At 41.8% G+C, this 16,544-nt stretch overlaps 1 protein-coding gene across 1 annotated transcript; it reads left to right on the forward strand.

Annotated features, from left to right (window-relative positions):
• The first annotated feature begins 2,495 nt into the window (after positions 1-2,495).
• Positions 2,496-3,131, forward strand: LOC136526104 (uncharacterized). Its single transcript, XM_066518873.1, has one exon. The coding sequence runs from the start codon at positions 2,496-2,498 to the stop codon at positions 3,129-3,131; it is 636 nt and encodes a 211-aa protein (XP_066374970.1).
• Positions 3,132-16,544: the final 13,413 nt, after the last annotated feature.

A 16,544-nucleotide genomic window follows, 5' to 3' on the forward strand; every position in this document is an offset into this window, starting at 1 on the left:
TCAGGTGCGTCCAAAATGATTTTTGAGCCTATGATACGTTTGGTGCAAACTGACACTTTGTTTGTCATTCTGTGCCACCCTTATTGAAAGTAGTATGCTGTTTGTCAAGAGGTTTCTGAAAAAAAAAGAAGAGTGTTTCTGTTAAAAAAAGACGTATGAGTATTTGCTAGAAAAAAGGGGATTGAGCTACAGTTCGATTGGTGCCAATTGTTTCCTTCAGTCCACTTCTTTTACCTTTCTCCTTTACTTTCCACTTGTTTTTCTTTGTGCTCAGCAACTAAGACTCGTGTTTCTCGTTTGGATTATTACTCGATTTTGCATCCCTACTTTTCAATGCACTACACTCATATTTTACCCCACCAAACTCCACTCAAAGCATCGCGATCTGTTGCACCTTTGTCTCTGGTACAATCACTCTTCCACTGCAGATTGCTGTCTCGATTCTTGACCCTTTAGGAAGAGAAAGAACTTGTTCAGCAAGTGGAGAGGGAGTGACTCCACATATATTCCACATATATATTGTCCTCTTGTTTTCCCCCCTCTACTAATATGGCAGGAGACACTCAATCTTCTTCTGCCACTGTTTCTGCTCAAGATATCTAGGATGTGCATGCACAAATGGATCGACTGATGCAAGAGATGCACACACTTCAACAATCTCTACATCAACACCAATATGCTGAGCCTCCACATGATGCTAGTGATCATGTCGAGGATGATGATCCTACTGCATAGGAGGCAGATGCTACATGTCTTTGGGCTAAGGCCGCATGCCGTGCTAGTGTAGGTGGTGGCCACGGCCATGGTGATGGCAGAGGGCATGATGCTGGCTTTGGTAATTTTGGTGGTGCTGATAAGAGGCCACAAATTTTTGGTCCTCCACGGTGTGTTCCTATTGGAGGTGCTAAAGATTTTGATGTTGATGATAATTCAAATTATAGTTATGAACAGGGAGCAGGGCCCTATGGTCACCATGGTGGTTATGATGCTCATGGTGGTGCTAATTTTGGTGGCTTTAGAAATTATGGTGACAACCAGTTTGGCGGACATGGTAGATACCGTGATCAACGTTGTCGTAATCATGAACACCACCAAGATGAAGATGGCTTGGGTAAAGTTAAAGTTCCATTCCCCCTTTCAGCAGGAAGGAGAATGCTGATGCTTATTTTGAATGGGAGACCAAGGTGGACCAGATATTTGATTTGTATGAATACCCTACTGCAAAGAAGGCAAAGCTTGCTGCCATTGAGTTTAAAGGTTATGCTATAACTTGGTGGAATCAAATTTGCGCAGAATACCGCCGATTTGGACATCACAATATCACATGGGAAGAAATGAAGAGGGAACTACGACGTCATTTTGTTCCTGCATATTATTCCCGTGAATTACATTTGCGGCTCAAATGCCTTGTGCAAGGTACTCGCAGCGTTGATGAATATTTTCAGAAAATGGAAATGTGCCTACTCCATACGGGAATCACCGAGGATGAGGAATCCACGATGGCTCGGTTATTGGTTGGTCTGAATAAACCAATCATTGATAAAGTGGACATGACTACCTACACAAATCTAACATAATTAGTTCATTTTGCTAAAAGGGTAGAAAGGCAGTTTGCTGAATCTTATAAGAACCATGTTTCATTTTTAGCTCATAATAGTTCTCCTCCATGGTGCCATTCACAACAGCAAGGGTTAGGGGTGCACACACCTTCATCTCGTGCAACTTCTCGTTCAGTTACGACTTCTGCCAAACAATTTGATTCAGAAGGCAAAGCTATAAGTTCCAATCAGTCAAACTCCTCTGTTGCTGCCGCCCCAAGGAAGACAAGTAAGATTGAGTGTTTTAAGTGTGGTGGTCATGGGCATAAGCAAGCTGAATGCCCCAATAGGCGTGCTATTATAGCACTTGCTGATGGCTCTTATGACTCTCAAAGTGAAGAGGAGGATGAGCACAATATCCTAGCTTTGGTAGATGAGAACATTGAAACTTGTGAGTATTAAGCTAAGGATGGTGAATATGAGCTGGGCTTGATTTGTTTGGCCATTCAGTCTATTCCACATGTCGCTCAGGGTGACATACCACAAGCTATTATTCCTTTGAATCCAGAGGAAATCACAAGCGCTGATTTTGATGACTTGCTTGCTGATATTAATAATTTGGAGGCTCCTATTTTGTCCCACAATGGTAGTTCATTTGGGTTTGCTACAAATTCCACTACAAATGCTTCTATTTTGAAAACACCAGATCATTGTTTGGTGGTTCTGCGAGTTCTTTCTACTCAATTACTTGCAACAGAGCAAGGGCAACGCCATAATTTGTTTCAATCATGATGCAAAGTGAAGGGATAGGTATGCAGATTCATAATTGATGGTGGGAGTTGCAACAATATTGTTAGTGCCCTGCTTGTTGAGAAGCTTGGCCTACCCACACGTCTCCATCCACACCCGTACCATATGCAATGGTTGAATAGTTCAGGGACAGTGAAGGTTTCATCCATGGTCCGCTTATCATTTTCAATTGGTGACTATCATGATGAGGTTGATTATGATATTGTTCCTATGCAAGCGTGCCACTTACTTTTGGGTTGTCCATGGCAATTTGATGTGGATTATGTGCATTTTGGTCGGTCAAACAAATACACATTTATTCACAAAGAGAAGAAGGTGGTTCTTGTTCCATTATCTCCAGAAGACATACATTCTTCTGATGTTGCTCGCAATAAAAGGGAGGAGAGTGAGAAAAGAAAATTCTGTGAGACCTCCAAAAATAGTAAGGGAGAGACTCCTAAACCATCCAGCCACATCAAGCCTCCTGAAAATACAAAACTACCACGACAAACTGAGTGTTTATTTGTGAGCAAGAGTGATTTGAGAGAAGTGAGGAACACCACAGCCCCATTCTTTGTGCTCCTGCACAAGGAGGTCCTATTGTCAACTAACGATTTACCTTCATCGCTGCCACATGTTGTTCTTAATTTATTGCAGGACTTTGAGGATGTTTTTCCCAATGAGGTGTCAGCTAGTCTTCCTCCCATCCATGGCATTGAGCACCAAATAGATTTAGTACCTGGTGCTTCTCTTCCAAATTGTCCAGCCTATCACACCAGTCCTGAAGAAACAAAAGAAATTTAGCAACAAGTAAAAGAGCTTTTGGACAGAGGGTATGTTCATGAATCTCTATCACCTTGTGCTGTTCCAGTACTTTTGGTCCCTAAGAAAGATGGGTCTTGGCGCATGTGTGTCGATTATCGTGCTATCAATGCTATAACAGTAAGATATCGCCATCCCATTCCTAGGCTTGATGACATGTTAGATGAATTGAATGGCTCAACTATTTTCACCAAAATTGATTTTCGTAGCGGCTATCACCAAATTCGCATGAAAATTGGTGATGAATGGAAGATAGCATTTAAGACCAAATTTGGCTTATATGAATGGCTTGTGATGCCCTTTGGTTTGACAAATGCTCCTTCAACTTTTATGCGTTTAATGAATCATGTTTTAAGAGCTTTCATTAGAAAATTCATGGTTGTATATTTTGATAATATCTTGATCTATAGTCAATCATTTGATGAACATCTTGATCATATCCGTGCAGTCCTTGCTGTTTTGAGAGCAGAGAAATTGTACGGAAATATTTCTATGTGCACCTTTTGCACAGATCGTGTTGTTTTTCTTGGTTTTGTTGTGACTGCAGATGGCATCTAGGTTGATGAAGAGAAGGTTAAAGTGATAAAGGATTGGCCTACTCCTAAAAATGTGAGCCAAGTTTGAAGTTTCCATGGTCTTGCGGGTTTCTACCGGCGCTTTGTTAAAGATTTTAGCACAATCGCTGCACCTCTTAACAATTTGACAAAGAAGGATGTTCCATTCAAGTGGGGGATGAACAGGACCAAGCCTTTGAAGAGTTGAAAAGAAAGCTTTGTGAAGCACCACTGCTACAACTACCAGACTTTGGTAAGACTTTTGAGATCGAATGTGATGCATGTGGTATTGGCATTGGAGGTGTGCTACTTCAAGAAGGTAAACTTGTTGCCTATTTTTTTGAAAAACTAAATGGTCCACATCTGAACTACTCTGTCTATGACAAAGAGCTTTATGCCTTAGTTCGAGTTTTGGAAGTTTGGCAACATTACTTATTTCCTAAAGAATTTGTAATCCATTCTGATCATGAAGCTTTGAAATATCTCAAAAGCCAAGGTAAACTAAATCGTCGCCATGCAAAATGGATTGAGTTCATTGAAACATTTCCCTATGCTGTCAAACATAAACGTGGTAAAGAAAACATTGTTGCAGATGCTTTGTCAAGAAGATGTGGTTTGATTACACAACTAGATACAAAAGTGCTTGGATTGGAATCAGTAAAAACACTTTATGCTAATGATTTTGATTTTAAAGAACCTTTCTCTAAGTGCATTGTTGGCAAAGGATGGGATAAATTCTATGTGCATGATGGATTCTTATTTTGGACTAACAAATTATGTATTCCAGCTTGCTCTCTCTACAATTTTGTTTTGCAGGAAGCACATGCTGGTGGGTTAGCTGGTCATTTTGGTGTAAAAAAGACATTGGACATGCTTTCTGATCATTTCTTTTGGCCACATATGAGACGTGATGTCCAGCGACATGTTGAGTGGTGCATAACTTGCTTGAAAGCTAAGTCCTGCCTTAATCCCCATGGTTTATATATTCCATTACCGATTCCAAATGTACCTTGGGAAGATATATCCATGGATTTTATTCTAGGCTTACCTCAGTCTCTGAGGGGGGCGGATTCCATTTTCGTTGTTGTAGATTGCTTCTCAACGATGGCACATTTTATTCCGTGTCATAAGAGCGATGATGCTTCACACATTGCTGACTTGTTTTTAGGGACATAGTTCGTTTGCATGGAGTGCCTAAGACTATTGTTTCAGACCGGGATACGAAATTTTTGAGCTATTTTTGGAAGGCATTATGGGGAAAACTTGGAACCAAGTTGTTATTTTCTACTACTTGTCACCCACAAACTGACCAACAAACTGAAGTTGTCAACTGTACTCTATCTACAATGTTGAGGGCTGTGCTGAAAAAGAATCTGAAGATGTGGGAAGAATGCCTTCCACACGTCGAATTTGCTTATAACAGGGCAGTACATTCAACAACAAATTTTTGTCCCTTTGAAATTGTTTATGGTTTTAAACCACATACTCCCATGGATCTTTTGCCTTTACCATTATAGGAACAAGTTAACATGGATGCGGCAAAGAGATCAGAATTTATTAAGAAGCTACATGCTGACATAAGAAGGAATATCGAGAAGAAATCTGCACAGTATGCAAAGCACGTGAACAAAGGTAAGAAGAAAGTTACGTTCTAGCCCGGTGACCTTGTGTGGTTGCATCTACACAAGGATCAATTTCCCCAATGGTGCAAGAGTAAGTTATCCCCACGGGGTGATGGTCCATTCTAGGTTCTCGAAAAGATAAATGATAATGCTTACAAAATTGAGCTTCCCCTTGAATATTCCAATGTGAGTACAACATTCAATGTCAAAGATTTGCTTCCATTTGTTGGTGAGTTTGAGTCGAGGACGACTCCTTCTCAAGAGGGGGAGGCTAATGAGGACACCTCTAGCATCAACTCCTCTCCACCTCCTAATGAAACTATATCTAATATAGTGGGTCCACTTACAAGGAGTAGAGCTAAGCAACTGGAGAAGGAAATGCATTCTCAGGTCAACGCTAACCTTGTGTTAAATAATCAAATTATTTTGGATGATCATATGCTTTTGAGTACTTGTTTTAATGTTCTTTGGAATTATGGAGTGCATGAACGGGCATGGGATGATGATGATTTTTGCCCTCCAAATATATGGACTAAGGAGCCTAGATGTGCATAGAGAGGATGGACCATTCAGCTACCAAGCAGATCAATTGTGGATATGCAAAACAATTAATTCCTAAGTTTAGGAAGGAAGTTAGCTACCAGGCTATTATTTCACCACACGCAGAAGCATGCAGATGAATACCAACCATCCAAAGAGCTCCATAAGGCCACGCTATTAATAGGAGTGCTACAACTTCATACTGCATGTTCTCATTTATTTTCTTTAATCTGAACTGAAGACTCCACTAGTGTTATATATATCCATGTAATAGATGATGTGAGGGACTTTTTGGCTGCCAATTTAGAAATACAAACTCTTGAGTTCTTATTCCCATGTGAGTCTTGAGAGGCTTGCACACTTGTTCTTTTGATTCCTGAGGGAGTTGTAGAACACCAAACTATGGTTCATCCAGTTGGTGCCTTCACGTCTACATGGTGTGATTGCGTGGGCTAGCTTCGTCGGTACGTGGAAGGGTGATTGTCTCGGTAGTTCATCGCTTGTGCAGACTCGCAGTGCACTGCCTCTTCACTAGGTCACATAGCGATAGTTATCAAGTTGGATCCTTCGAGAAGATCGGGTCACAAGCTTGCTCACGCATGATCCGTACGCGTGCGCATATCACTAGGAGTTCCATCGGGTGTGTCTAAAATGATTTCCGAGCCTATGGTACATTCGACACAAACCGTGCAACTATCTTGCGTCAAGATTAGCACTATCTCCAAATGGGGTGAGCTTTTACTTGAGCCTCATCACCTTGGAGTACCATTAGGTGCGTCCAAAGCGATCTCTGAGCCAATGGTATGTTTGGCAAAAATGTGCACCTATCTTGCACCAACATTTACACTGTCTCCAAACGGAAAGAAGTTAGATTCCACATGACCCATGTTACCTAGGAGTTCCATCGGGTGCGTCCAAACGATTTCCAAGCCTATGGCACGTTCGACGCAAACCGTGTAGCTATCTTGCATCAAGATTAGCACTATCTCCAAATGGAGCGAGATTCCACATGACCAACTGGGGCGAGCTTTCACTTGAGCCTCATCACCTAGTGGTACCATTGAGTGCGTCCAAAATGACGCAAACCATGCACCTATCTTGCACCAACACTAACACTGTCTCAAAACAGAAAGAAGTGAGACTCCACATGACCCACATCACCTAGGAGTTCCATCCGGTGCATCCAAAATGATTTTATGAGCCTTTGGTACGTTCGATGCGAACCGTGCACCTATCTTGTGTCAATATTAGCACTATCTCCAAACGGAGCGAGCTTTCACTTGAGCCTCGTTACCTAGGGTACGATCGGGTGCATCCAAAATGCTTTCTAAGCCTATGGTACATCTAGCGCAAACCATGCACCAAAACTAACAATGTCTCCAAACGGAAAGAAGCGAGATTCCACATGACCCAAGTCACCTAGGAGTTCTATCGGGTGTGTCCAAAATGATTTCCGAGCCTATGGTACATTTGACACAAACCGTGCAACTATCTTGTGTCAAGATTAGCACTATCTATAAATGGGGCGATCTTTCACTTGAGCCTCGTCACCTAGGAGTACCATCGGGTGCGTCCAAAGCGATTTCTGAGCCGATGGTACGTTTGGCGCAAAATGTGCACCTATCTTGCACCGACACTTACACTATCTCCAAACAGAAAGAAGTGAGATTCCACATGACCCATGTCACCTAGGAGTTCTATTGGGTGCATCCAAATGATTTCTGATCCTATGGCACGTTCGACGCAAACCGTGCAGCTATTTTGCATCAAGATTACCACTATCTCCAAATGGAGCGAGATTCCACATGACCAACGTCACCTAGGAGTTTCATCGGGTGCGTCCAAAATGATTTTTGAGCCTATGATACGTTTGATGCAAACTGTACACCTATCTTACGACAACATTAGCACTATCTCCAAACGGACCGAAATGAGCTTCCACTTGAGCCTCATCACCTAGTGGCACCATCGAGTGTGTCCAAAATGATTTCTGAGCCTATGGTACGTCTAGCGCAAACCATAAACCAGTCTTGCACTAACACTAACACTGTCTCCAAATAGAAAAAGCGAGAATCCACATGACCCAAGTCACCTACGAGTTCCATCAGCTGTGTCTAAAATGATTTCCGAGCCTATGGTACGTTCAAAACAAACCATGCAACTATCTTGCGTGAAGATTAGCACTATCTCCAATTGGGGCGAGCTTTCACTTGAGCATCATCACCTAGGAGTACCATTGGGTGCGTCCAAAGCGATCTCTAAACCGATGGTACGTTTGGCGCAAAATGTGCACCTATCTTGCACCAACACTTACACAGTCTCCAAATAGAAAGAAGTTAGATTCCACGTGACCCATGTAACCTAGGAGTTCCATTGGGTGCATCCAAATGATTTCCAAGCCTATGGCACGTTCGACGCAAACCGTGCAGCTATCTTGCGTCAAGATTAGCACTATCTCCAAATGGAGCGAGATTCCACATGACCAACATCACCTAGGAGTTCCATCGGGTGCGTCCAAAATGATTTTCGAGCCTATGATACGTTCGATGCAAACTATGCACCTATCTTGCGACAACATTAGCACTATCTCCAAACAGACTGAAACGAGCATCCACTTGAGCCTCATCACCTAGTGGTACCATTGAGTGCGTCCAAAATGATTTTCTGAGCCTATAGTACGTCTAGCGCAAACCATGCACCGACACTAGCACTATCTCAAAACGGAAAGAAGTGAGACTCCACATGACCCACGTCACCTAGGAGTTCTATCTGGTGCATCCAAAATGATTTTTGAGCCTTTGGTACGTTCGACGCAAACCGTGCACCTATCTTGTTTCAAGATCAGCACTATCTCCAAACGGAGCGAGCTTTCACTTGAGCCTCGTTACCTAGGGTACGATCGGGTGCGTCCAAAATGATTTCTAAGCCTATGGTACATCTAGCGCAAACCATGCACCAACACTAACAATGTCTTCAAACGGAAAGAAGCGAGATTCCACATGACCCAAGTCACCTAGGAGTTCTATCGGGTGTGTCCAAAATGATTTCCGAGCCTATGGTACATTTGACACAAACCGTGCAACTATCTTGTGTCAAGATTAGCACTATCTATAAATGGGGTGATCTTTCACTTGAGCCTCGTCACCTAGGAGTACCATCGGGTGCGTCCAAAGCGATTTCTGAGCCGATGGTACGTTTGGCGCAAAATGTGCACCTATCTTGCACCGACACTTACACTATCTCCAAACAGAAAGAAGTGAGATTCCACATGACCCATGTCACCTAGGAGTTCTATTGGGTGCATCCAAATGATTTCTGATCCTATGGCACGTTGGACGCAAACCATGCAGCTATTTTGCATCAAGATTATCACTATCTCCAAATGGGGCGAGATTCCACATGACCAACGTCACCTAGGAATTTCATCGGGTGCGTCCAAAATGATTTTTGAGCCTATGATACGTTTGATGCAAACTGTACACCTATCTTACGACAACATTAGCACTATCTCCAAACGGACCGAAATGAGCTTCCACTTGAGCCTCATCACCTAGTGGCACCATCGAGTGTGTCCAAAACGATTTCTGAGCCTATGGTACGTCTAGCGCAAACCATACACCAATCTTGCACTAACACTAACACTGTCTCCAAATAGAAAAAGCGAGAATCCACATGACCCAAGTCACCTACAAGTTCCATCAGCTGTGTCTAAAATGATTTCCGAGCCTATGGTACGTTCAAAACAAACCATGCAACTATCTTGCGTGAAGATTAGCACTATCTCCAAATGGGGCGAGCTTTCACTTGAGCATCATCACCTAGGAGTACCATCGGGTGCGTCCAAAGCGATCTCTAAACCGATGGTACGTTTGGCGCAAAATGTGCACCTATCTTGCACCAACACTTACACAGTCTCCAAATAGAAAGAAGTTAGATTCCACATGACCCATGTCACCTAGGAGTTCCATTGGGTGCATCCAAACGATTTCCAAGCCTATGGCACGTTCGACGCAAACCGTGCAGCTATCTTGCGTCAAGATTAGCACTATCTCCAAATGGAGCGAGATTCCACATGACCAACATCACCTAGGAGTTCCATCGGGTGCGTCCAAAATGATTTTCGAGCCTATGATACGTTCGATACAAACTATGCACCTATCTTGCGACAACATTAACACTATCTCCAAACAGACTGAAACGAGCATCCACTTGAGCCTCATCACCTAGTGGTACCATTGAGTGCGTCCAAAATGATTTTCTGAGCCTATAGTACGTCTAGCGCAAACCATGCACCGACACTAGCACTATCTCAAAACGGAAAGAAGTGAGACTCCACATGACCCACGTCACCTAGGAGTTCTGTCTGGTGCATTCAAAATGATTTTTGAGCCTTTGGTACGTTCGACGTAAACCGTGCACCTATCTTGTTTCAAGATCAGCACTATCTCCAAATGGAGCGAGCTTTCACTTGACCCTCGTTACCTAGGGTACGATCGGGTGCGTCCAAAATGATTTTTGAGCCTATGGTACATCGAGCGCAAACCATGCACCAATCTTGCACCGACACTAACACTATCTCCAAATGGAAAGAAGTGAGATTCCACATGACCCAAGTCAACTAGGAGTTCTATCTGGTGTGTCCAAAATGATTTCCGAGCCTATGGTACGTTTGACACAAACCGTGCAACTATCTTGTGTCAAGATTAGCACTATCTCCAAATGGGGCAATCTTTTACTTGAGCCTTATCACCTAGGAGTACCATCGGGTGCATCCAAAGCGATTTCTGAGCCGATGGTACGTTTGGCGCAAAATGTGCACCTATCTTGCACCGACGCTTACACTATCTACAAATAGAAAGAAGTGAGATTCCACATGACCCATGTCACCTAGGAGTTCCATTGGGTGCAGTAACACCCCAGGTGTTTGTTACCAGTTGAGCTCAACCATGACATGTTAAAGTGCTGAAAGATCAAATCTAAAAAAATGGGCCACCACTTAAACTTGGACCATGCACCCTTGCTTACATGTTGCCCTTTCCAAAAAGTATGTTTGAGTAATGTTGGATCTACTTCTTTCATGTGCCTCACATCAATTTCCACCCACATAGATGATTGGAAAAGCTTCGTGAAGTTTGGAATCAAAAAGTTACATGAAATGATAAGTTATAATCTTTCTTGGATTACTTTATTAAGTGAATGGAATTATAGATCGTCAACCGAACCTTGCTACCTTGCCCAAATGACTCAAATTGAAATCTACAACAAAAGTCATGAAGGGTTCATGTTGAGAAAAGGTCAAGAAAATGCCTCAATCGGTCATGAACTCTAATTTAAGCTTTACCGTGATGCTACTTTGACCTGGTTTGAAATGTGGCTTACGGTGTTTGCATGGAAATGCACCCATAAGCAAAGTTGTAGTACTTGATTATATCAACAACTTTTATTTTTGGGTCATGAGCTAATTCAGTGCTTAACTTGGTCATTTAGAGCTCACAAGAATCAACATTGTACTATTTTTAGAACTTAGGAATGTTTCTAAGTCAAAGTGAGTTTACAGTTTCGATGTGCCTGACTTTGTGATGATATTACTTTATATCCTTTGAGAATTAGACCTAGATCACTTAAGAAAAGTTGGAGATGGTATGTAGATCTACAACTTTTCCTAATAGAGTTTTTGCTAAATCGTCGTGGTTTAGGAGCTACGGATGGACGAACTTAGGGTTTCAGACGTATTTTTGAGGTAGTATCGCCCTGTGACCTTCCTCCTCGCCGCGCCTCCCAGCCGCCGCTGTGGGCTAGCCGCTCGCTGCCGCTGCTATGGGCTCGTGTCCGTAGGCACCGTGCAGCCACCCACTGCGACCGCCGTGCATATGGCTAGGCCACCTCGTGCCGCCTCCCGCCCATCCGAGACAACCAGAAGGTGCGCACAGGCCCCCGTGTGCTGCGCCGCCACTCCTCGTCGCTGTTTGGCCACCGGCCGGCCCTCACCGCCGTCCTCCCTAGCTCCCTGTGTGTTGAAGAAGACGGACTTCGCACAACAATTAGGAGAAAGGGAGGGTCCTATCTGCAATGTTATAGACTGATATGAATAGTGCTCCTAGGGACCTATTTGTTTTAAATTGTATGAAAGTTTGGAAAATAATAATAAATCATAGGAAATTCGTAAAATATTAAATGAGGACTTTTTGGAATCCTTGTGAAATTTTCTACGTCGTAGATCTATAATATTTTAGGTTTTAGTTTAAAGTTTTAGCTATGAAAATGGATTTATGCATCTAGGTTTTTAATTCTAGTTGTATTTGTCTTTTTCATAACTGCAGTTGTATGGCTCCAAATGAAGTGAAATTTCTGTGGCATGCTACTCATGTGATGTTTGATGTGTGGTAAAAATTTCATGGTCATTGGTTGCTGCATGAGTGAGTTATTGGTTTATCTTGCTCTCACATGATTTCTTGCTTTATCAACTTGTCCTTTTCATAGAGGTTGCTATACATATTCAAATGGAGCAAAATTTGTACATTAGACTATTGAGAGTATATGTGAGCCGCTGTAATTTTTGTAGAAGTTGTTGTGTACTTTTGGTATATGTTCATTAAGTCACCTTGTTATCTAAAATAAATTAAGAAATGCATTAAAAGAATTTATTTGGTCATGGACACTAGGTTTTCTGGTGTTCTTTAGTCATGTGTGACATTTTGGTAAAGTTGGTTTTGCCCAATTATGTGTTTGCAACATAAGTTAATATTTATTTTCTTGCAAATGTGGTTTATGGATAGATTTAGGAACTTAGCAAAGTTCTTCATGATAATGTGCTTTGTTGTGAAACTTGTTTATACAAAAGTTGTAGATAATTTATGTATCTAGCTGCTGTTAAAATTTGGTATCATTTGGCTAAGTAGTGTGTGAGTTACAACTGTTTAAAGTTAGAATACAAGATTTGTTGCTCTCTATTTTGTATGAACCAGTTTCGGTAAAGGTATAATTTCAACCTACTTAACTTGGGAATCATGCTGTGATGGTTATAGATGAAATGTAGACAATTTCATAAGCTTTCCAAAATGTCTTCTTGCAAGTCATTTGGATTTGTGTAACTCCAGTTATAGCTAAATCGCATGTCCAGAAATTGGCAGATTCCAATTATAGTGTTTGCTTGTATATTGTTAAGTGTGACTTATGCCTTGAATAATGACTGAGTTAGAGCACCTGAGATCTTGGGAAACTTGTGCCATGCTTGATGTGCTTGCTCTCTATAGTTACTGGTGTGATGTTAGTTAAATAGCTATTGGGGTCTATGTCTTGCATAATCTTGTGTTTGTCTTGAATGCTTAGGTGATGCATCTTGTGTTACCATTCATCACATTCATACACATGCATCTTGCATCTCATTTAGGTATGCTAGATGAACCACGTGAAGGATGTGATGTGGAGCCGAACTCAAAGATTTGGTTTGGTGGATCTATCCCGAAGATGGAAGGACTATGCAAGTGCTAGGACCGGAGATGTCACCAAGATGGTGCAAGCTAACTGAACTGACTTGTGTCGGATCCTAGGCAAGCCTCGAAGCATTCTAAGTCTCCTACTTTATAAAAGCAATTCTTTATATATATATATGAGTTTATATATTGTTGCATTAAGTTGTAGGAGTTGATTGAAACTGTTGATGCATTTATTACTATCCTTGCCTACCTTACTACCTTGTTACCCTATTAGGTCAGGATCGAATAACTGCTTAGCCTTGCTTAGACCGGTAGCAATCGGTGATAATCCAATCACCTACATTATAGGTGGTTACTGGAAGAATTTAGCTATGGAAACAATGATATCCTAGAATTAACCATGTGTGTTGAATAATTGGAGACCAGACAGAAAAAGTTGGAGGCAACCAGACAGGGTTCTAGGGTGCTGTTAGTTTCCGTCTGTGTCGATTAAGGACCGATCGTTGCTTGTCCCCCTTGTCATGTTGAATGCATGCCTCACATTTAGCTGGCCGAATAAAGTACCTTTCGACCGCAAAGCTAGTGATACTATTTGAGCCAGGATAAACCGGGTTGGCAGACTGGTGCTAAAGGGGGTATGATGGGGACGTAAAGAGTGAGCCCAAGGTGCATCTTGGCAGTCGGGCGGTCCCTGGGTAGTGTGGTCCTGGCTGTTATCCCGCGGCTACTTGGAAAGTGTCATTGATGATCTAAGCGACCCTGATGGGGGAAGCGTGGTTTGTGTGAGGAATAAATCACCAGCTGGTTAGGAATCGATTCGAATCGCCATCGCTCCTAGATAGTGAGCACTTGACTCGAGCTACAGCATCGTAGTAATTATTATGGAACAATGATGGTTATCTGGATGGTATGGGATATGCTAAATCTAAGTTGGTAACTAGATGTTATTGGTTAATCAAGTGATTGCTATAGTATTGGTGCTTACCTAGATGGATAGGTCATAATAAAGATGATGCAAAATACTTAAAATGGTTTCTTCATGATAGCTTATGCTTTTCGCAAACGAGTCAGCTAGCCCACTAAAGAAAGCCTTGCATAATCCTTGGTGTCGCTTTATTTTGGTTTAAGATGGGTAAGTCTGGCTGAGTACATTCGAGTACTCAGGGTTTATCCCACCATATTGCAGGTGAAGTTTTCGGCCTGTTGAAGATGGTGGCTAACCGCCGGTGGGCTCGATGATTCTATATTTACTTCTCATCTATATGCTTTTGTCTGAGGATGTCACTTATGCTAGCAATTTATTTGGAACTTATATTAAGGTAACCAATTGAAAGCTATGTTGTTTTCACTAATTGGTTTTGAAACCCAAACTTGTACTATTACTTGTGAACTCATTTGTAATATTATTTTCGCTGCAACTCTGCGTATGTGATGTGTATTTGCTTAATCACGCGATCTTGGTTGTGATGTTGATTTACCGAGGTCCTTCGTGACACTCGGCGGACTATCGGGTTTATATAAGTGAAAGTATGTGTGTGTCAACGTGTTAGCAGGGACAGCCGTACTTGATCTTGTATAAATTGGGCGGTTATGTTACAGCTGGTATCGAAGCAAGATTAAGCATAATACTGTCATGTACGTCATTTTAAAAACAAAGTTTTAGTTTTAAAAAGCCTATTTTGACTAAAACTTTAGCTATAGGCAAATTTGTCAAAACTTATTTATAAAACTATGCTAGCGACATCCTCCTTTATGCCTAGTTAAGGACTATTAGGTGGCTATCTAAGTACTAACATGGGGGTTTTACTTTCGTCGTCCATATGGTGTGCTATTGTATGGATGCCATTCGCTTAAATGGTAATGTATGGATCAATTGCCTCTACGCCCAGGTAAGTGTGAGTTGTGAGAGCATGACTGTCCAACTGTCGGTCTAGAGGAGAGTTAGCTGTGGTTACTGGAATATTTACATGTTACACCCATATATATATGAAGGTACTTAATTGCGGGTATATTTATCAGGTAGCTATGGATATCGAAGTATATACATCTGGGGATGTATATATGGAGAGTATCTTAGTTTACTGCTTTCATTATGTGCTTATTTATCTCTTGTGGGGATGGGCTGCAATGAATTTGCCTACAGGTACACTAACCACGAATGCGTAGATTAAATGTAGCTGATGACTAGCTATAGATCGAGAGAGTACATGTTATGCCACTAACATAGAACATGATTGCCGCCTTAGGCTGGCAATTTCGTGAGGACGAATAGGACAAGCATGCATCATGATTGTGCTTGTGCATAAATATGCTTCCCTCACTTTGTTCTAATGCTAAGTAACTTGTGATCAATGTGATGTCACTATTTTTCCTGTGTGAAGCTAGACAAAATGCCTTGTCCCATGCCGCTTGAATAGCTATGCTTGAAGGTAGTGTGTGATTAGTTTCGTCTTGTATGTTTGCTTCCAAAGGAAATAGATGACAAGTTATTAATTAGCAAAAAAAAACTTCACCCCTTCGAAAACTAAATTGCTATATGTAAGTAAAACTTGTTTTGTAGAGGTATCCACCTACTCAGTAAAAAGGAAATAAAAAGATAACAACACCTTACTACCAAGTTTATGTGTATTGGTGCTGCTGTAGGTGACTACTTGTTATGTGTGAGCTTTGTGCTTAGTAATAGTCGCTTAAGCTAATTGGGTTGAGTATATTCGAAATGCTTTCTTAAGACCATGATGTATGTGTGGATGCTCATTATCTAGGTAGTGCCATAGTTGTCACCCCTTTTGTCCTCGGTAAGCGTACGAGTGTTGAAGAGTGCTATCCTAGAGCCGCGTCCAAGTTTTGGTAATCTCATGGTTGTTGTCTCCCATTAAGTTCTCTCTTAGGAGCCTGAGCCTGTACATGTGGTTGCTAGCCTTGAACGTTGCGCTACGAAGACTTTATCCATGCCTTTGCTTGACCTTAGGCCCAAGCTTAGTTCCCTTGAATGCTTGCATGTTTCATGGTTGTCCCGCTCCTGTGTGGGAGGACCCTGCTGCAAAAATCCTTATTAGATCTCATTGCTCCTTCCTTTTACTAATGATCTGGTGCAACGCTAATCGCTATCTATCCTGGCTTTGGAACCTTTTCCTCACAGATCATGTCATTGCGTTATCAACTGAATCCCTAGTTAGTGCAATGGCTCTGTCCCTCAAATCTCGTGTATTTTGTCTCCAACTCTTTCAAGTCTCTGGATGTTTA

Source organism: Miscanthus floridulus, chromosome 19 (genome assembly GCF_019320115.1).
Source record: "Miscanthus floridulus cultivar M001 chromosome 19, ASM1932011v1, whole genome shotgun sequence".
Lineage (NCBI taxonomy): Eukaryota > Viridiplantae > Streptophyta > Magnoliopsida > Poales > Poaceae > Miscanthus > Miscanthus floridulus.